This window comes from Meleagris gallopavo, chromosome 7, assembly GCF_905368555.1.
Source record: "Meleagris gallopavo chromosome 7, MGAL_WU_HG_1.1, whole genome shotgun sequence".
NCBI classification, from domain to species: Eukaryota; Metazoa; Chordata; class Aves; order Galliformes; family Phasianidae; genus Meleagris; species Meleagris gallopavo.
In genome coordinates this window covers 6,133,943-6,154,192 of record NC_139410.1, presented here as the reverse complement: position 1 = coordinate 6,154,192, position 20,250 = coordinate 6,133,943, and the positions used below count along the sequence as shown (strand labels likewise).

The 20,250-nt window shown below is 42.1% G+C and overlaps 1 protein-coding gene across 4 annotated transcripts in view; it reads left to right on the top strand.

Moving 5' to 3' along the window:
- Positions 1-20,250, top strand: part of FN1 (fibronectin 1) — a 49,981-nt gene that overhangs the window by 11,683 nt on the left and 18,048 nt on the right. For 3 of the 4 annotated variants that reach the window (XM_085228654.1, XM_085228655.1, XM_085228653.1), the window contains exons 11-26: positions 1,187-1,315; positions 2,766-2,909; positions 4,925-5,046; positions 6,194-6,371; positions 6,509-6,685; positions 7,890-8,018; positions 8,120-8,209; positions 8,739-8,933; positions 10,339-10,611; positions 13,636-13,902; positions 15,340-15,434; positions 15,674-15,842; positions 16,102-16,188; positions 16,761-16,952; positions 18,048-18,320; positions 19,384-19,566. In XM_085228654.1, coding sequence (XP_085084780.1) covers positions 1,187-1,315; positions 2,766-2,909; positions 4,925-5,046; positions 6,194-6,371; positions 6,509-6,685; positions 7,890-8,018; positions 8,120-8,209; positions 8,739-8,933; positions 10,339-10,611; positions 13,636-13,902; positions 15,340-15,434; positions 15,674-15,842; positions 16,102-16,188; positions 16,761-16,952; positions 18,048-18,320; positions 19,384-19,566 — 2,703 coding nt within the window. The remainder of the gene's footprint in view (positions 1-1,186; positions 1,316-2,765; positions 2,910-4,924; positions 5,047-6,193; positions 6,372-6,508; positions 6,686-7,889; positions 8,019-8,119; positions 8,210-8,738; positions 8,934-10,338; positions 10,612-13,635; positions 13,903-15,339; positions 15,435-15,673; positions 15,843-16,101; positions 16,189-16,760; positions 16,953-18,047; positions 18,321-19,383; positions 19,567-20,250) is intronic. The other variant, XM_085228657.1, reaches the window with a different exon arrangement.

The following is a 20,250-nucleotide window of genomic DNA, read 5'->3' as shown; positions in this document are numbered from 1 at the left end:
TACCACTGCTGAAATGGGATGTAATTTATAGGGAAAGGTCCATTCAAGGGCTTTAGGAGGATTTTTTTATGTGTCTCCTTCAGAACGATGAGAAATGCACTGCTAGAAGTTTTTCTGGTCTGTGAAACTCCTTTCTCTAGCAGCACAGCTAGTTCTCTGCTGTTTACTTCTCAAGTTTAAGGGGTCTTTCTTGATGACGATGACATGGATATTGGTTTTTGTTTTTTTTTTTTTGAAAGGCAAAAGTTATCTAAGTAGAACTTTAAAACATAGCAACTGGAGGAGGTCCTTAGCCCCCATTGGTGGATATGACCAGTGTTTGGTTTATCCTGACGCCATGCTTGAGTTGTGGGAAAGTATGATGGGGAAAGAAGGCCTGGGATTAACTGAGTCACTTCCCCAAGGACAGATGGTCTGTGATTGAGTCCAGAACTGAGCTTGGGTCTCTTGGGTGCTGGTTAACAAAACTACATGCTTCTGGAGTGGTTTTATCGTTTGTTTTGTCTTTCTGCTCCTTGCTGTGATTAGACTGGCTTTAGGAATTCTGGGCCGTGTCACAGGTTGACATATCTCCATTAAATCTAACAGACCATACTTTAGCATGGAGTCTGGTTACTGTGCTGAGGGAGTAGTAGATTAGTAGGTACCATTAGCATCTTGAATATAGAATAGATCTGCTCCAGTCTTCAGCTTACTATGAGGGCTAGCAGAGAGATGCTTATGATGTTTTCCTGTTGCATATTTGTAGCTCAACTTGACATTTTTGTGAATTTGGAGTAGCTCTTTCCTTGCGCAGTTCTAATGATTTCAGACAGTGCTTGACAAAGTTTTCCAATCTAGACTTCCCCAAGAGATAGTAGTGAAGGAGTGTGATGCTTTACATTCTTCCACGTGTGGAATCTGTTGTAAGGCAGTTTCATAGTGAGTGATGGATTCTGCTTTGAACTGAATCCTATGGACCTTTTTTTCTGCAAGTGGTGCAGATAAATGAACTCAGGAGCAGTGATGTGTACTAATCTGCCATGATCACAGATACCAGAAGGGCTCCGTTTTGCATGGATGGAGCTTGTCAGGGTTACTCTTCTGTAAGCTGATCAAGAAGAGGGAAATATGTGCCAAGCAGAAGGATTTTGTCTTGATGCTTAAAGCTATTGCTGACAAAACATCTTTGCTCTTTCTCAAACAGATCAGTGCATCGTGGATGGTATCACCTATGATGTGAACCAGACGTTCCACAAGCGTCACGATGAGGGGCACATGCTGAACTGCACATGCTTTGGCCAAGGCCGTGGGAGATGGAAGTGTGATCCTGTTGGTGAGTCACAGCTGTCCCCACTTGCACAGCCTTTGTTTGACAAGAACTGATTACAATATGGTGAAACTGATGTGTGAATGTGGACTTGGTCTTTGCCAATTTTCTGCCTTCTGTTTCACAATTGTGAAAGTAGGAGTAACGCTGTATTTGTTGATGGCATGCGAGATGGCATTTGTGGTTTTTGGGAAGTAAGCTTGGGTATCAGACATGCCCTAGAAGAATTCCATCGTGCAGCGTATGTTTTAAAATTTAACACTCTTCAAGCTGAGGTAACAGGGTGTATGAACCCCAGACTGGGCTGAATTGGCTGAAGTCTGGTACTTTGTGCTGTTAACAGGCAGCGTGCTCAGATTGAGTACTGATAAATCAATGTGCAAGCAGCTGGTGATGCTAGGTGCAGTTTTTCTTTCCTTTCTCTATCCTGAAATCTTTAGGTCTCCTTATTGAACTGAGAGAAGAACATGACCGGCATATATTCACTTACGTCAGACTAAATTGATTTTTCTTTGGATGCCCTTTGTTCTGGCAAAGAAAGCAAGCTCAGGATGAGAACATGTGTTAATAGCACTCTGGAGGTTAGCTAAAACCATCATGGTTCTGTGCAGGAATGAAGAGATTTCATCTTTTCTGCCTCCCCTCTTCTCTAGTGACTCAGGGTTGGAAGATAAGACGTGACTGTTTGACTTGCAATTACTAAATCTAGAGAACCTGGGGCTATTGCCAGGAAAATCTATTAGCAAGTAGCAGTGGTTAAATTCTGCTTTATTTACAGTAATATCTATACAGTTTTACTGGAGGAATTTGGGTTGTAAAGTCCCTGAAAATCAGTACTTTGAAAGAAGAGGAGATGATTTCAGTTCTCTGTAAAGGTGGAATTGGTTTAATTTTGTTGGCTTTCTCTAAACAAGACTCCTGTTAACTAAAGAAGCATAATGTTAGTTCTCACTGAAAACTTGTATAGAGCCAGAGACACGGGCACAGGTCAGACTAGAAAGTGTACTGAAGCATTGGTACAATATTGTATTCCCACTATCTTAAGAAGATTTCAGATTTCTTTTGTCCTTCTTCAGTTTATAAGATGTTAAATGTAGAATGACTTCTGAATATTAATGGATCACTTCAGACATACATATGACCGAATTGTGCTTAAGCTAGTAGGAATTTTGCCACTGACTTCCTGGAGAGCAGCATGGTTTAGCTTTGGATTAAAGATGAACTCAGTTGACTGAAGTTGCCTGATATTTGTCTTAAAGTATGTAGATATGTATCAGGAACCTTGATTCAAGATTCAATTTGTTGCCATTTACTCTTCATGCAGCAATATTTATTAATAAATGCGGTTGTATTTTCTATGAAAAGATTTCTTCTGACTTACTCTTCTGTTTGATGTAGGTTTTTCACAATAGTTTTGATATAACACAGTGGTTACCTGTCTATTTTGTGCCTTTAGATCAGTGCCAAGATTCCGAAACCCGTACCTTCTACCAAATTGGAGATTCCTGGGAGAAGTACGTCCACGGTGTCAGATACCAGTGCTATTGCTATGGTCGCGGTATTGGAGAGTGGCACTGCCAGCCTCTGCAAGCCTATGCTGGTAAGAAACCCAACAGATGACTCTTCTGCTAAGACATAAGGAAAACAATCTCTCTATGCCTTACCTGTTCTGATTCCTGTACATTATTGCATATTGTTGTCAAGTCCTATTAAGTGGAAGTGATATTCACTGTATATAAAAAAACAAAATTTTATTTCTGTAGTTTTCAAGGCCTGCCTATGGTTTATAATCTTCAGCTACTTCCAACCTTAGGTATTCCTTAACTGCTCAAGAGATCCTTTTGGTTTCCTTTTTAAACAGAACGCTTTTCCCCCACTTTCTTGGCAGGCAGAAATAGGTGTTATGATTATAAAGAGTGCCAGATTGTTAACAGCTTTTACTGAGGCCAGGCTTAGCTTAAAGCATGACTATCACACAACAGCTTTGCTTTTCATCACCTCTTAGTGCTTAGCAGTGTCACATCTGTAACCTTCAGATTCTGCTGCTTAAAACTTGTATCTATAGCCTTTCCTTTTATACTCACTACAGTAGCAAAATCCACCAAACAATGGAGCATTTTCCCTGATCAGCACCCTGAAGAAATCAAATACTTGAACTTTGTTTGCCTACTCAGTTCCAGGAAGTCTTCATATAGATGGGCAATGCCTCTGTCAGTTGGGCTGTTCTCTTTCAGTTCTCTGAAACAAGGGGAATCTCTTTACCTGCCTGTTTCAAGTTGCAGCTGTCATTGTCTTAGGCTGAAAAAGATGGAATATTAATGTTGCATTGCTCCTACTCTGTTGGGAGGAAGCTATGCTCATGTCATGGGTTCCCAAACCCATTTCTAAGCTTATGTGTGGGGGAACTGCATAAGAATTGGATGTACCAGCTTCAGTGCGAGCTGATTATCTGTTCTTATGCCATGATAGATTTAGACATATCTGTCCACTCAGTAACTGCAATGTATTTATCCTGTAAGTGCCCTATAGTAGCAGGAAAGGGAATTTGAACCTGAAGAGAAGGGAACTACCCCTTTTCCTATTGCCTTGTTTCTGGCTTACTAGCTGTATAGCAGTAAGAAACCTGGCAGGCAGACCTAGGAGCTGCTTTTCTTTGGGGCAGTGAAATAAGAATGGCACAAATAGGAAGCAGGCTTCTTCTGCTCTTTTTCCCCCCCCCCTCAGTTTCTTATTCAGGATGGCTGAGCTTCATTGACTCTCGTCAGACTGCTTAAACAAGCATCTCCTTGAGCTATGTGAAATATGCATGCCTACAGACTGGAGACCAGGGATTTAGGCTTTCTATAGACACAAGAGTGACTGCAAATGTGTAAATAAACCAAATCTAACGTTTCTGAATGTAGGTTTGGGGTTAGGGAAGCTTTGAAATTCTGTGTGGGCACAGGTTTATTTGCCTGGAAGTCCAGTTAAATATGTAGCAGGTATAATGTCACACAGTTGTCCAAATAAATTATAAATAGAAATAAATAGAGTGAGGGAAGACTGTAGGTATTTAATGGCTGAAACAACACACTTTCTTGCAGATTCCATGTTGCTCTGTGATGGGATTTTCTGACTAACACAAGTGCAGTGTTGCTGAGTGTTCAGTGAAACCTCCCCAGCAGGGCAGGGAGGTACTGAAAAGAGAACCGCCAAATCCTAAAATCTTTTCTTCTCAGTTAGAGAGCTTTGTGAAGAGGTTTTGATGGAGCCTGATTTAACTAAATGTGTTAATGAGAAGTTGGCAGTCTTAGGTGTTAGAGCCCTGCTGAACTTGTATTTTCATGAGCTTCTGGACCTGATTTGTTATTACACCAATCCTTTTTGTTTATTGGGTAGTTCCAATTTGCTACTTCATGACACCGGAAATTAACCCAAACAGCACATGCTGACTTCTCCACAGAATGTATTCTAATTCATCCATTTTTCTAGCTGAAACCATTAAAGAGAGAAATAAGTCTGAATAGTTTTCCATGTATTAAGTAGTATGCAAACCATGCCTTTTTCATGACTCAACAACAAAGGTGGAAGAAAACCATCTCCATTATGTTAAGAATGGAAACTTTTGTGTTTCAGGAGCAACTGGACCTGTTCAGGTGATCATTACAGAGAGTACGAATCAGCCAAACTCCCACCCCATCCAGTGGAACGCTCCCAAAACATCTCACATCAGCAAGTACATTCTGCGCTGGAGACCGGTGAGTACTCCATTCAGCTGGGCCTGTAGATACATTCAGAGCTCCAGGAATCTGCAGCTCCAGGCTTTTACCTGGAGAGTGCTCTTACTGTAGAGTGCTAATTCAGTGTCCTTGTCCTGCTGAGGTTAACTGTTAACAACCTGTGCTGTATAAACACTTGGTGTTTTCATCCCCAAACATTACTACTGGTCACCATGCTTGTGTAGTATCATATTAACAAGAGTGCTACCACAGTAGACAACTTTATATCCTTCCTCACTTTAAGCAATGTAAACCCTTGCAAAAGCTTTCTCTGTGTGTTAGTGCTGAGTGCATATCCAGAGATGAGAACTGTAGTACATTATATGCAATTAATGAGCAGGTAATGAGTAGGATACAAAGATAATAATAACAGCTAGGAGAGAATTAAATAATTAGTCATCTCCCATCTTCTGCATTGTCTAAGCAAAGCTAGTTAACCACTGCTTGTTGGTTCGTTCATTCCTCAGGAATAATTCGTTCTAATGAATGATACAGTTAATATTACAGCTCCCCAGAGTATAGCTTCACAAAAGACCACTTACTGATTAAGTACACTAGTACCTCAGTGCTGCCTGTGATTAAGAGAACAATAAAGGCCTTGATCCAAAGCCATTAAAAGCACTCAAGTATTTTACTGACTTCAGTGTATCTTGGATCAAGGCCTGAAAGAAATGGACTTTAATGCACTGGAATACAAATCTGAGAGGATGAAGCATTATTGTAGGGCTTCCCATAGAGATCAAGCATAGGATAGACTGGACAGACTTTTTGGTATCATCTTTTCAGATGATGGCTTGGAGTTCGTTTGTGAACAGACTTCAGATAAGAATTTCTCAGCCATTCCTTCATGCCTTACTGTCTCTTTGATAGAAAAATAATCTTAGTTTATATGTTACAAAGAATGTTCATTTTAAAGGAAAAGGTTCAAAGCTAGATTGCTTTTTGATTTACCCCAGTAAAATTTATAATCGCTCAAAAAGTTGGTATCTCTGCTTCTGGCACACCTTTCTGCTTTCTCTTTGTTCATTAGGTATTCAAGTCGTACGGACCTTGGGTTGCTAGATAGGCCTGCTTGCAGGCCATGGAGTCTCTCACTATATATCAACGAGTCTCCTTGTTCTTGCAGAAAAATTCTGGAAGGCACTGGAAGGAAGCTACTATCCCTGGTCACCTGAACTCCTACACCATCTCGGGCCTGAAGCCTGGTGTGGTGTATGAAGGACAGCTTATCAGTGTTCAGCAGCATGGACCCAAAGAAGTCACACGCTTTGATTTTACTACAACTAGCACTACAGCAGTGACAAGTGAGTTGAACAGTGGGACTGGACTGGCATCCAGAGAAACCTGCTGTCCTTCTGCGAGAACAATCTGTAGGCGATGTCTTACATCCCAGTTAAATGCAGTGACAGTGATTAACTAGACCTCTTTCTTCTCTTTTCAGGCAACACTGTTTCAGGAGAGACAACTCTTCTTCCTCCCATGGTTGCTACTTCAGAGTCAGTCACTGAAATCACAGCCAGCAGCTTTGTTGTCTCTTGGGTTTCTGCTTCTGACACAGTTTCTGGATTCCGTGTTGAGTATGAACTGAGCGAGGAGGGTGATGAGCCACAGTATCTTGGTGAGACAGTATTTGAGTCTATTAGATCCAAGCATCACTAACAACATCACTGTTTTCTGTAACAGTCAATAAAGCTGGTGAGGATCTTGCTGTCCTTTAGTATGATTCAGTTAAAGTGTGACAGTGGAGGACTAGCATGGGTTACAAACTCGCCTAGTTGACTGTTCTTCGTCCATCAATGGCCATAAGGTCAAGTCCAAAGAAAAGTAGAAGAAGGCATGTATATAGCTACACTCTCTCAGAATACTCTTGTGGGACTCACTGAGTCAGAGGTGGTAGATTTGTAAAAGCTATGTGTAGATGTATTCTTTTCAGCATTTTTTATTCATGTATTAGTTTATTCTAAACTTACCAAAACTTATTAGCTTCCACAACATAGTGAAGGCAGATGAGGAGGGACCCAAATTTTTGAGCTTTCCACCTGGCTAACTTCCTTTTTTTTTTTTTTTTCACGCATCAAAACTGAAAACTATCTTTACCAAATTCCCTCTTGGCTACTCATGATCTCATGGATGTCTGTCCCAGACCACTCTGTTTAGTTTGGATCAGATCTTACTAGACTTTGATAATGTGATAACTTAGCTAAGCCAGGAAGCTTGTTAATAGCACTGGACTGAGACCTGGGAAGTGGATTCATTCCTACTACATCTGGTAGGAAGCCTCTCTCACCATACATGACTTCATCTTAATCTCTTTTTCCTAATTTCCTGTCTTAACAATCATAATAGCAGTATCTCACAAGGATTTGATGTTACTGTAGCTATTAGGACATGTGCATGTGGTGGAAGAGCAGCATGAGAAAAAGAAGAGTATTCCTCTGACCTGGTTAATTCTCCCTTGCCTGCTGCCTTCTGAACTCAACAATTTGGACACATGAGCTTACACTAAGGCTGCCAGTGCCATCACCACCTTTCTTGTCTGTACACTCCAGCTGCCCAGACAGCTAAGCTATGTTATGAAGTGGTTCCTGAGCATATCTGCCTACAGATAGAGGCCTTCAGGCAAATGGAAGCACTTCCCAATTTCCCATCAGATGTTTTCCACATAACTTCCCTGCTGTGAACTGAGGCCACAGTGCAGAGCAATTTTTTTTACTGCAGGAAGACTGATTCAGTCCAGATTAGAACAGAATTCTCTATGTCATTTGGTAAGAAAGCAACCAGGCAAATTTTCTGAGGCGGTTTTTATTTCCTACCTCTTTTAGATCTTCCAAGCACAGCCACTTCTGTCAACATCCCTGACTTGCTTCCTGGTCGCAAGTATATCGTTAATGTCTATCAGATCTCTGAAGAAGGTGAGCAGAATCTGATCCTCTCTACTTCACAGACCACAGGTATGTGTGGGTGGGTGTAGCTGCACTTCAGAAGCTGTTTTTGTTTGCTCTGGTCATTTGGTTGCATCCTTACACTTGTTGCCCTCCTGTCTTTTAAACAGCTCCTGATGCACCTCCTGAGCACAACGTGGAAAGTGTTGATGACACATCAATTGTCATTAGCTGGAGCAGACCACAGGCTCCAATCACAGGTATGTCTAACTGGGGCATGCCTATTTCACAGTGCTGATAGAATCTGAAGTCTAAGTAGAAAGGAAAATGAACTCCAGAACAATGGATTAGTGTTTCTGCCCAGGCTCAGAGGCCAGCTGGAAGGCACGCAGAAAATTTAGCTTTTGTATTCAAGCAATTAAGGGATGTAAAATCATTCCTCCTGCATTTGTGTTGGGGAAAAGAATAATCAACCCCTGTGACCTTCTGTACCGGTCATCCAGACCATGCCATAACAAACATGAACAATATGGACCCTAAATCCACATGTCAAGAGTTACAAATTTTGATACAGGTCAGATGATGTGATGTGCAGGTCATTATGAACCCATGATCTGTAGGTGGGACTCAGCAAAAGCAAGCCATGGGTGCTAAAGAAGTTCAGGACTGGCTTCGTGAAACCTCTGTAAAGACATTTGTTTGGTTCTCTTTTCTATCATTTCTTGTGCTGGCTTACTGTTTGCACCTGGCAATTGTATGTGTACTTTTTATTCTTTTTTTTTTTTTTAGGCTACAGAATTGTCTACACACCCTCTGTGGAAGGCAGCAGCACAGAGCTCAACCTGCCTGATACTGCTACCTCTGTAACACTCAGTGACCTGATGCCAGGTGTTCAGTACAACATCAGCATCTATGCAGTGGAGGAACATCAGGAGAGTACTCCTATCTTCATCCAGCAGGAAACCACAGGCGTCCCACGCACAGGTAGTGGTCAGAAGACCAGTCAGTACCCTAACCCAAATGGCACTGCAAGCTCTCATTACTCTAACTGAATGAGTATTGCCACTCAGTCCTTATATGGACTTTTAATTTTGCCTTTGTGTGTTGGTTTTTTAATTGCAAATGTCAGACACTGAAGTTCTGTGGTAAAGTCATACTTACGAATTGGCACAGTCAAACTGCTACTCTGCATTAATAGTGTTAGAGTTCTTCAAGATCAAGCTGTGGGCAGGTCAAAAGGTTAGTCTTGCATTGTGTCTATGGAAAAGAGAGATCAGTTTTTTCCTAAGTTGTCTTATGGGGATTCTGCTGAGAGATCTTATGACTCTGGTAAATCATTTTGCCTCAGTATTTGGCCTACAGATGTTTAAGGTTATGTACTCAGACACAACAACACAAATCTAAATAGTTCACTTGACTTCTCCATCTCCTTTCCAGTCCTAACAGTTATTTTTCCATCGCAGCCTGTGGGGATTGCTCAGCATTGGTTGATGTGCCAAGATAACACCGTACAATCTAAAATTGAGGGAGCCACATTAAAAAATAAAACAGTCCTTTCAGAATTCTTAACTACCAATTGGGTTGAATAGCCAAACCAAAAGAGAAGACAGTGAAAAAAATTGGGATCTGATGTGGTAACAGTGGAATGTGATGGTCCTGCAAGTTGCAAGCATGTGTGTTGGCAAATGGGATCTTACCAGGAAGGAACTCAGCTCATTGGCTATGGTTTGGCATCTGCGTCTTCTCAAAATGTGTGTTGGTTAACCTTAGGGCAGTATCACTCCTAATCTATAAAGAAACTTAATTTGAATGTAGGAATTCAGGGGTGCAGTACTGTTGGCCAACGCAGAGGGAACTGGATTTTGTCTTCGACTACAGTAAAGCCAGATCAGCCCCTGTAGTAGTTTAATTATAAAAGTTAGATTTATAAGTTAATTGCAGACATTCAGAACACATTGTGGATTTTCAAAACTCTCTCCTAATTTTAAAGAGAGGATCTTATGTCCAGCCTCCGGAGTTGGTCTGTTGTTGTTGCTCTTGTTAGTTTATTGTTTTTCAAGCTTCTGGTTCTGCATATATTTGATGTTCTAGTACATTATATTTGGTTTTTAGTTCTTTTGATGACAGCAAGATACTTTCTGCAACTGAAGACATTAAGTAGTTAAAGCTATGAGGTGACATTCTGAATTGTAGTCTGCTCGAATGTTGTCTGGGAATGTGTGTGTATATGTTCAAAGGAAGGTTACCATGACATCTTTTTGTTTGGTAAATATTCTTGGGCTATCCATTGTTCAGTCAAAACTCACTACTTTTCCCATGTGACCCCCATAGTTTTTTCTACCATTTGCTAAGGATTGCCTCTCACACCATTCTGCCTCTTTCTTTCCAGATGAAGTTCCTTCTCCCAGAGATCTGCAGTTCGTGGAGGTCACTGATGTCAAGGTCACCATCATGTGGACCCCACCCCAGAGCCAAGTGTCTGGCTATCGGGTGGAAGCAATCCCTGTCAATCGCCCTGGCCAGCATGGCCAGAGATTGCCCATAACTAGAAGCTCTTTTGCTGAAGTTGTTGACCTGCTCCCAGGAACAACCTATCTCTTTAAGATCTTTGCCGTGAGCCAGGGCAGGGAGAGCAAACCTTTGACTGGAGAGCAAACTACAAGTAAGTTCCTTTCTTTCGTGCTTTTCTCAGCCTTTTGAGATGCTTATATCTCTGTTGCTTAGAGAAATAATATAAACAGAGCATTTAAATTGCAACAGTTGTAGCCCAGGAGGTATACCATAACTAGGATGACAGGGCAGGGAATTCATTCAGTCAAACAGTGATCTCTTCAGCAGATTTATCCTCCTCCAGGGCTTTCCAAGGGGAGTTTAACTCTCCTGGCACTTTAAAACAATTTCAAATGGCTGGAATTCAACTTTTTTATTACTGGCTGAGAATTGATGGGCCCTGCAGTTCTTTTACTGTGCAGATCACAGCCTGTGGATTTTTTTTTTTTTTGGAGAATACCTTAGGGCAGATTTTAGCATGACGTAGGAGCCTTGCTGAGACTGCTCTGAAAAATCCCTCTCTTCTGACAACTGCGTGCCTATTCGGCTCCACTGTCTTTGGAAGGAATTCTTCATACACATGTGAGGGCAGGTCATGTAATTGAGAGGACTGCATCTTAGCTTCGCCAGGTCAGGTCTGGCTTTCCATAGCACCTTTCTCAGCACCCCAGAAATTTCGCTGTCATCCCAGTGGAACCTAGTGAACTAGCTTATAAGGATCTCAGCAGACAGCTCAGATAGAATCTGGGACCTGGTTTATATGAAAAGATCCTGTTTACTGGGCAGGATAAGGGGTAACCTGGTGATTGTGCTGTTCTGCAGCTGGGTCACATTATTCCAAGGGCCAGAACTCAGCTATGCACATTGACTGCTGTTCTGACACTTTTTGGTAATGAGAATATTTCGAGAATCTAGCCCGACTCCTCTGAAGAAGTAAGGAAAGGAAATGAATTTATCTGAATATAGTCATACTTTAGGGGAAATATTATTTACTTACATTCATGAAGTTAAGAACCATGACTAGTGCCTCTCTCTTTTACCATCTCCCTTGACTATGCAGGGAGAATAGAATCCTTATGTTTGTCCTTTGATGTAGTTGTGTGACAATAATGTCACACAGATGGTGGGAACAGCCTCTCTCCTCTTTAAAACAAGTCTTTGAAAAGCAAGGATACAACTTAGGAGTCCAAGCTCTCTTATAAGCATGTAGAATCATAGAATCACCAGGATTGGAAAAGACCTCCAAGATCTTGAGTCCAACAGTCCATCTGCCACCAATATTTCCCACTAACTCTCAGTACAACATCTAAACGTTGTAGAGCAAGAAGAGCTCAGTTCCCATTTAGATCTGTGAGCTTTTCATAGTTTCTCTCAGGAGCCTTGGCTAGGTGTAGAGCCTCTGTTAGAGGTGTACATCAGAGCATAGACACAGGATTCAGACAGCACAGGGCTAGTAACACGTCTGGAATCCTTTTCCATAGGCCATGATCATCCACTTAACTGTTTTGTCTAAACCACACTTCAGAAAGTATTCATGTAAATTGCATCCTGTAATCACAAGTCCTGGGAAACAGAAATCCTTGGGAGTTCCCAAGGAAAACCCGGCAGCAAAAGTCTCTTCCCACAGTGTAAACGTGATTCCTTTCTTGGCCTTCTGGCAAAGAGCAGCCTACAAACAAAAACTCAAGTGTGTGTGTGGCTTTTTATCTTCCCCTTTTTACTTTAATATGGGGAGAGGAAATGATAGAAGCCTAACAGAGCTGGCAAATTAAACTGTGCAGGAAGAAACTGAGTGTAGACGACAAATGGATAAAGATACAATCCCTGCCAGATGGGACAGAACACAGGTCTAGATACCAAAAAGAGATAAGGCTGAATCTTCACCTCTTGGTTGGAGATAGGTCTAGAGAGGGTCACACTCATTCTTTCTCCATTTGAAATCTTTTCCCTATGTTTGGAAGAAGGGAGTCCTGGCTTCCTTTTCCCTCCCTCTTCAAGAAAAAGAAAAAAAAAAAAAAAACAAGCAGGTAGAAAAATAAAAAGGCAAAAACTACTTTTCACTGAATCAACAGGAAGGTGGGGAAAACATTAATTTTATCACAAAAAAGTTGTTTACTAGTGTCGGTAGGAAACTTCTGCCATCAAAAAAAAGCACTGATGGAGCCTCACTTTACTGGTCTCACTTTCAGTGTGGGACTAGGAAAAATGTGGAAGCTTGCTGCGTAGTTCCCCATAACTCTTTGCCACGTTGCCTGCTGTGTGCGAGTGAATTGCTTAAGTATGATTCCTCCCTGAGTCTCATTCTGTCCCAAGAGCTGCTCAGCCCAAGGTAGGGGCATCTTCCCCATTCGCTGGGGACTCTTATGCAGTGCTTAAGAAGCTATGGCACTTCAAGCTTGTTTATGTAGTTTTCTGGGTTAGCAGTCTCAGCAGCTTCTCAGAGGTAGTGATAAAATAGTGGAGGAAGCCTGATAAGAGCTATTGCACAAGCCCCATGGGAGTGATGAGCATACTTAAAATTGTTGTGTGGTCAGTTTCACAGCATGATTAGTTTTAAGAAGAGCTAGGAACTGGTTTTCTCCAGAAAGTTGCTGACTTGATTATTTTATCATTAAAATGACAAGACAGGGGTGCTGCTTAGTTTTGGGAAGGGCAGGGAGTAGGACTGGGCAAAGATTTGAACACATAAATCTTTTTGAACCAAGAAAAGAGCTGAAGTTAGGTTTCTGTGCTAATGCTGGTGTTTCTAAGTTGAACTGATTTTTTAAAAAATGCTCAGCATTCGTGAGAAACTACTGAAATTCCTGAGAGCTGCTGGGTTCATCTGTCTCGCCTCAGCTGTGAGCCTGATCTCCCCCGTGGGATGGCATGAATGGTAGCAGCCCAAATCAGGGCAGCCAGGAGCAGAATAGGTGCAGAGTACTGGATGGCACTGAGGCATGGGTATAGTTGTCAGCTCTACTTCCAACTCCCTCCTTCTCTTTTCCTTGCTGCTAACACATGCCCTAAGTGAGAATTATAGGCTCAACAGCTTCACTTTACACCCATGCTTTTACTCAAGGTGATGAATGTGCTTTGGGGGTGAAATAGGGGTTAAGCTGGAAAACTGATGCATGTTGTGCTTTTTCCTCCTCAGAGCTCGATGCCCCCACCAACCTGAGGTTCATCAATACCACAGAGCATTCTGTGCTGGTGTTGTGGACGCGGCCCCGTGCTATCATCTCAGGATACCGACTGACTGCAGGTCCCACGAGGGGAGGTCAGCCACGGACATACAATGTGGGCCCTTCTGCCACTAAGTACCTCCTCAGGAACCTGCAGCCTGGCACTGAGTACACGGTGTACCTCGTGGCGGTTAAAGAAGACTTGCAGAGTGCCAGAGAGACTGGAGTTTTCACAACGTGTAAGTATAACGGGCACATATTCCTCTTCACTAATGCCCTGGCCCTTCTTCAAAACTGAAGCCTTGTGCTGGAAGTGATTGTTGTGAATTGGTTTACAGAGGAACCCTTTTGAAATAGCATTCCAGCAGAACTGCTTGGGAAGTATTCCCTGTTCTTCTCACTGAACTATTTGGCAGTAAGAGAGTTATTGGCATCAAAAAGCTTCCAGTAAAACACATTCCAGCACAAGTGAAAACTTACTATTGTCATTCAGTTAACTGAGGTACCAAAGGAGCATAATTTTAGGTGCTCCTTCCAGTTGTTTGGTTTTGGTGTGGCTAATCAAGGAAAGCAAAGAGCTCCCTTAAAATGGGTAAGGAATAATTAATCTCTGATTTGTATGAAACTGAAGGCAGTCATTTCTCAAGACCAACAATGCTGTCTAAGGCAGCTCAAGAACAGTTACATAACTAACATAACACAAAGATAAGAGTGCACACTACTGATACATAGTTATTTCATTGTAGTCTCTTACACTTGTGTTGCTTGCATGGAAGAAATACTCAGCAAATGTTGGATGTTGAGGCAGTTCTAAAGGAACCCACACGCGCTTCTGGAATGAACAAGTAGATTTACTTTTAAATAATGAAGAAGTAGTCATACAAACTAACAAAATTCAGTCATCCAAGCCTAGAACCACATCCTCTTTTCAAAAGGGAGTGTGGTTTCTTTTATAACAATGTGAAGTTAAAACAAGGGTTTAAACTTATCACCACAGCAACACTATTGACCTTGGCAGTGTGTTTTTTGCTGACAGACAGTTTTATCTATAAATATTTCTCAATTCATTGTCTATCTTAAATGAACACTGCGTTTGAGTCCTAGCTGATGTAAATGAAACCATTCCAGTTTCAGACCATAGATGAATAAACCAAGACTCTTTGTTATTAATGAGGTCAGTTCAGATTAAATTCATTGGAGTTATTTAGGATGACTCTGAAATGGGTGCAACTTTGGCTTCTGTGTGATGCTCCTGACAGATAACAGTGAGACCACAGAGTCATCTAATTGGCTTTGTGCTTCCTATTACTCCACTGACTTGAAAAGGACTGAAGATGTTGGTGGGATGAGAAGGTCCTTGCTGGGACAGCTGGACGACAGACAAGGGTGTAGTGTTGTGCTGATTGAACGACGTATGATGGCAAAAGGAAAAAAACCTGCTTTGTGAAGAACACTTTAGATATCTAATGTCAAAAACAGTATTCACTACATTGGGGTTGGATGGACAGGACTTACGAGAGGTCACCTCACAGATCCCTCCCAAACCACTGGCTTTTCCAAATAATGCAGTTCAGCATCTTATTGCATAGATTTAGCTGTTTGGACTGCCATAGGTCAGGTTTTCTAACTATTCATCACTGCAGCAGCTAGATTTCATCTTTTAATTCTCTTCACAGATCAGCCTGTTGGCTCTGTTCCTCCTTTTAACACAGAAGTGACTGAGACTTCAATCGTCATCACCTGGACACCTGCCCCAAGAATTGGTTTCAAGGTAGGAGAAACCAAAGTGCCATGTTCCTTTTCCTCTTTCTTCGTTATGATTGGGAGGACTGATTACGGCTTGGGGTACAAAGCAAATCAGCTTGAGCTCTGGATACCTAAAACAAGTTACAGGATTAATGGTTGGGGTGGAGCATATAGACCCATGTTGGGTGACGAGACAAAATGATGATAATTCTGTGGGATAGAAGTACTTAAGACTGAAAAGAAAACTTTGCTACTTCTCTGCAGCTTGGTGTGCGGCCAAGCCAAGGTGGAGAGGCTCCCCGTGAGGTCATCTCTGATTCTGGCAGCATTGTGATATCTGGCCTGACCCCTGGTGTGGAGTATACCTACAGCCTCACAGTCCTGATGGACGGCCAGGAGAGAGAGACCCCAATCATCAGGAGAGTGACCACCCGTAAGACACGTTTGCTTTTCTGCAGCTATTTCTTTTTCCACTTGCTTCTTCTGCACTCCTCAGATGAATGTCTGTCTTCTGGAAGTCTCTTGTGGGTTTTTTGATGCACAGGGGACTGTAGACCTAGCTTATAGGGTCACAACTTCAGAAGTCTTAGCTAGTTCTGAAGAATGAGAATAGAATCTGGGAAGAAGGGATGCTGAGGGAGCTAGCATGATTCTCAAAGCCAGAAGTAACTTATTTATGTGAATGCTTACAGCACTGTCTCCACCAACCAACCTGCACCTGGAGCCCAATCCTGATACTGGAATCCTGATAGTCTCCTGGGATAGAAGCACAACTCCAGGTAATTGTATGACTTCATGCTGATCTTGAAACCTCTGTTGTACCAGGATGGTAACATTTATTCTGTGGTGCCTTGCAGTTCACTAAGGAGATGCTCATGGGAGGCTTGGTACCAAGATATTTTGGGGGGGGAAAAAAATGTGGTTATATTCAAAAATATAATTCACAGTTAAGTATAGGTTGCTATGGGAGTATTCATGACTTGTGTTCTATATGAAGTGGTATTTTGGAGTATAAAAACAAATATTTCAGCTGTTTTAGGGATTTGAAGGATTTGGTCAAATACCTCGACTGGTGTGAAAACAGGAAAGCAAACTAGACCTAAAAAAAAATACTTGTGACAGTGAAGAATGAACTCATGTCACTGAGAATATGCATGGGATTTTTGAAAGCATTCAAGATGAATTCTTTTCCCACAGAAGCTGATGGGAGCTGTGCAGTTTTTTTCCATAAAATAAGGGTTGAAAGGCTTTTGAAAAATCTCAGATGTATCTCTTCTTGATGTGTCATGAGATTTTCAGCTTGGGAAGGTCTCAGAGGGACCTGAAATAATGCTGGATATCTGTATTTCAGGCATCAGTGGCTACCGAGTGACCACTGCTCCTACAGATGGGCAGCAGGGCTCTACCTTGGAGGAAGTAGTAGGTGCAGATCAGACCTCCTGCACCTTTGAGAACCTAAACCCTGGTGTAGAGTACAATGTCAGCGTTTACGCAGTCAAAGATGACCAGGAGAGCATCCCCATCTCCAAAACCATCACACAAGGTAATGAAAGCATTTTTAGCCACTCAGAGTTGAGCCAGAGAACTCTACACTGTACAACTCCCAGCTGGTATCGTGGCATAGGGCAGTAGAAGTTTAATGCCCATCTCCATAGGTGGTTTCATTTCATTTTTGTTTGTGAGGGCTCTGTTTGTGTGTTTTTGTTCCTGTTCAGCCCTGCAGTGGTGCCAGCTGCTGTGTTTGCTTGCTCTTATAACGCTGCTTTAAGGTGTCTGTTCTTCACTGAAGTACTGTTTGCAATCTGGAAGTGAACTAATACTGCAATACTGCATAATGAAAGCAGTGATGGCTTTAGCCCTTTGCCATCTTTTGGTGCAAGAAAGAGCTAAGAATGTATGTCTCTGGCTTTCAGCATTCTTTAAAGGTGATATGGTACATGTAGTCTGTGCAGATTAATTATGATTTCACAGAAAATTGGCTTTTTTGGCATCTATCCTGTAAATTAAGTTGTGTTTTTTTTCCCCAGCAGAATGTTAAAATAGAATGTAACCACTGTTACGGCATAGGCCAATCTAGTCTCTTCAGATGGGTTGATGTTTTTATGATCCCAATGGTAAAAGTCAGACTTAACATTTGAACGAGGCAAAAAATCTATGTCAATCACTAATATTTCAGAGGAGCTTGTTTTGTTTATATTTTAATAGACTTCATTATCTTGTTTTTACCTGGGAAAAAAAAAATGGGTGTTTCATGTTTCAATTAATTCAAAGGATGATTCTTTGTCTCTTCATTGTTCAAAACTCGATGCAAGTTAAATGCCCCGCCAGTTCCAGGCCTTTTTGGAAATAGTATGTCTGAAATGCATTGCCCTGGTGGATCTGGGTCCAGGTTTCAGCTTCTGGCTGCTCAGAGAGGCAGCTGAGGACTGCGTAGAAGGGTACAATATAAAGAGCAAAAAATACCCTATCCCCAAAATTCTACTTCTCTAGCCAAACCGCAAGAGAAATTTTTCATATCACCACAATTGCTTCTACATTTCTGTCGATGTTAATTGTGATGAACACTGCTTTTTTCTCCCTTGTCTTTCTTTTGCCTCTGTGTGTCTTTGCCCTTCCTGTTTGCTCTTTAACTCATTAGAGGTGCCCCAACTCACTGACCTAAGCTTTGTTGACATAACTGACTCGAGCATCGGCCTGAGGTGGACCCCGTTAAATGCCTCCACCATTATTGGGTACCGCATCACAGTAGTTGCGGCAGGAGAAAGTGTCCCCATTTTTGAAGATTTTGTGGACTCCTCAGTAGGATACTACACAGTGACAGGCCTGGAGCCGGGCATTGATTACGACATCAGTGTAATCACACTCATTAATGGCGGAGAGAGCGCCCCTACCACTCTGACACAGCAAACGGGTGAATGTTGATCATTTCTGTGTTTTGTGACACGGACGGTGTTTCATGCTGTCACTAGCTGTCGGGGCTGTGGGGCTTTGTCCAAAGAGGAATCGAGCCGCACGCTGAGGGAAAGGCAAAAGGCAAGCAGACCCAGCTCTCTGCTTTTTCTAAACGGCTGCTGGGATGGATATGCACTGATCAGCTTTCTGATTTGAACGGCTGCAGACTTGCCAGGCTCAGTCACCTTCTGCTATTCAGATTTCTGGCATCCGGTTGGAACTGAGAGAGATATATCTATGTCTAAAGACAAGGGAGAAAAAATATATATATTCACCGGACTTCTAAGCTGCACTTCCCCAAAATAAAAGTGCCAAAGAGTGGAGCAGTTCAGCAGGCACTCTCCAGTTTATCCCCTAGCCTTGGTAGCTATTGGAGCTTCAGCAGCCTGTTTCAGTGGCGGCCCCACTCTTTCCACAATGCCCTAAAAGGATGCAGGTGAAACACCACTCCCTGAGTACATGCCATTGACAGCCATGTCACACCGTCGAGGGTCTCTGTAGTGCATGGGCAGAAGGCGAGCTGGAAACTGGTTCTTGCATGAAATCCTATTGTGTTGGAAAATCCTGAGGCTGTAAATCCTTCAACACAACTAGAAGTAGAGTTGTAAGAAATTAGTGGTATACCCTCTTCTCTCCTATGTGTGCATGTATGAATTCTAGATGAGATGACTTTTCCATCTGTAAGCTGCTGTATGGCAACTTTAAACCTTTCTTGGCTCTACATCTGTAATATGAAATCCAGCTGCAAGAAGCACGTTACTGAAACTTGCTATCTTGTTTTCAAATTAGTCCCATGAGGTATATTGAAAGTACTGGGAAATGCCAGGAGGCTAAAGGAGCCTGACAGCAGTACAGGCATATTTTTCTCTTAACTGTAGTGGAACCAACTGTAGTCTAGAAGTCCGTTTGCATGGGTCTGACACCGTAGTTTGTTATGCATGAGATACTTTCTCTGGTTTCCTTGTCTTGATCAGCTTTTACATATGTAGAAGATTAAGATTTATTTGTTCTTTCCTGTGTAGCTGTGCCTCCTCCCACTGATCTCCGCTTCACTAATGTGGGGCCTGATACCATGAGGGTGACATGGACTCCACCAACTTCCATCGTGCTGAGCAGTTTCTTGGTGCGTTACTCACCTGTGAAGAAGGAGGAGGACATTGCAGAACTGACAATTTCACCCTCAGACAACATGGTGGTCTTGACAAGTAAGAAGGCTACATTCAGAAGACAAATATAGGAGACCCCTAACATATGTAGAAATGGCATAAGGGAAGGCAGAAGGAACTGCTCCGAGTAGAACTGGCTGGTCTCTCAGCTCATTTAAACAGATGTCAGAGCAGCCTCATGCAAACTTGCAGCAAGTGAATTTTGGCCGCTAGCTTTAACCAGGTTAAAACCAAACCACAGGAGCATTTTCCCATCAGTCCAAGGACAGTCATGAATCAGACTATGGGGCAATTGCTTTGATTTACAGCCTGGTTAGGTATTAAGAGTAAATACCTATTGCTCTCTATAGTTTGCCAAAGATGTCAAGGGCTTGTAGTGCAGGAGGCCCAAGGGGACAATCAGAATGTGCAAAAGGTCATTGCTCCTTGGGCTCTGTGTGTCAGAAAATAAATACTGTTTGGGACTTTACAGAACGTGGCAAAAAATCCTGGCCAGTTTTCAAAAGTGGACATTGGTTTTGGTGTATTTGTTTTTTGTTGCTGGTGCAGAAGCTGGGTTTTATTTGAAGTTTTTCCCCATCCTACAAGCAGGTTTGTTGAGTGAAAGATAATACCTACTTTCAGAATACGGGACTAGGCAGGAACCTCATGTGAGTTAATATAGCTGTGTTAGAAATCCTTGGCCCTATCTCGATTTGTATCAGATAGAACTTTGCTGTGGTA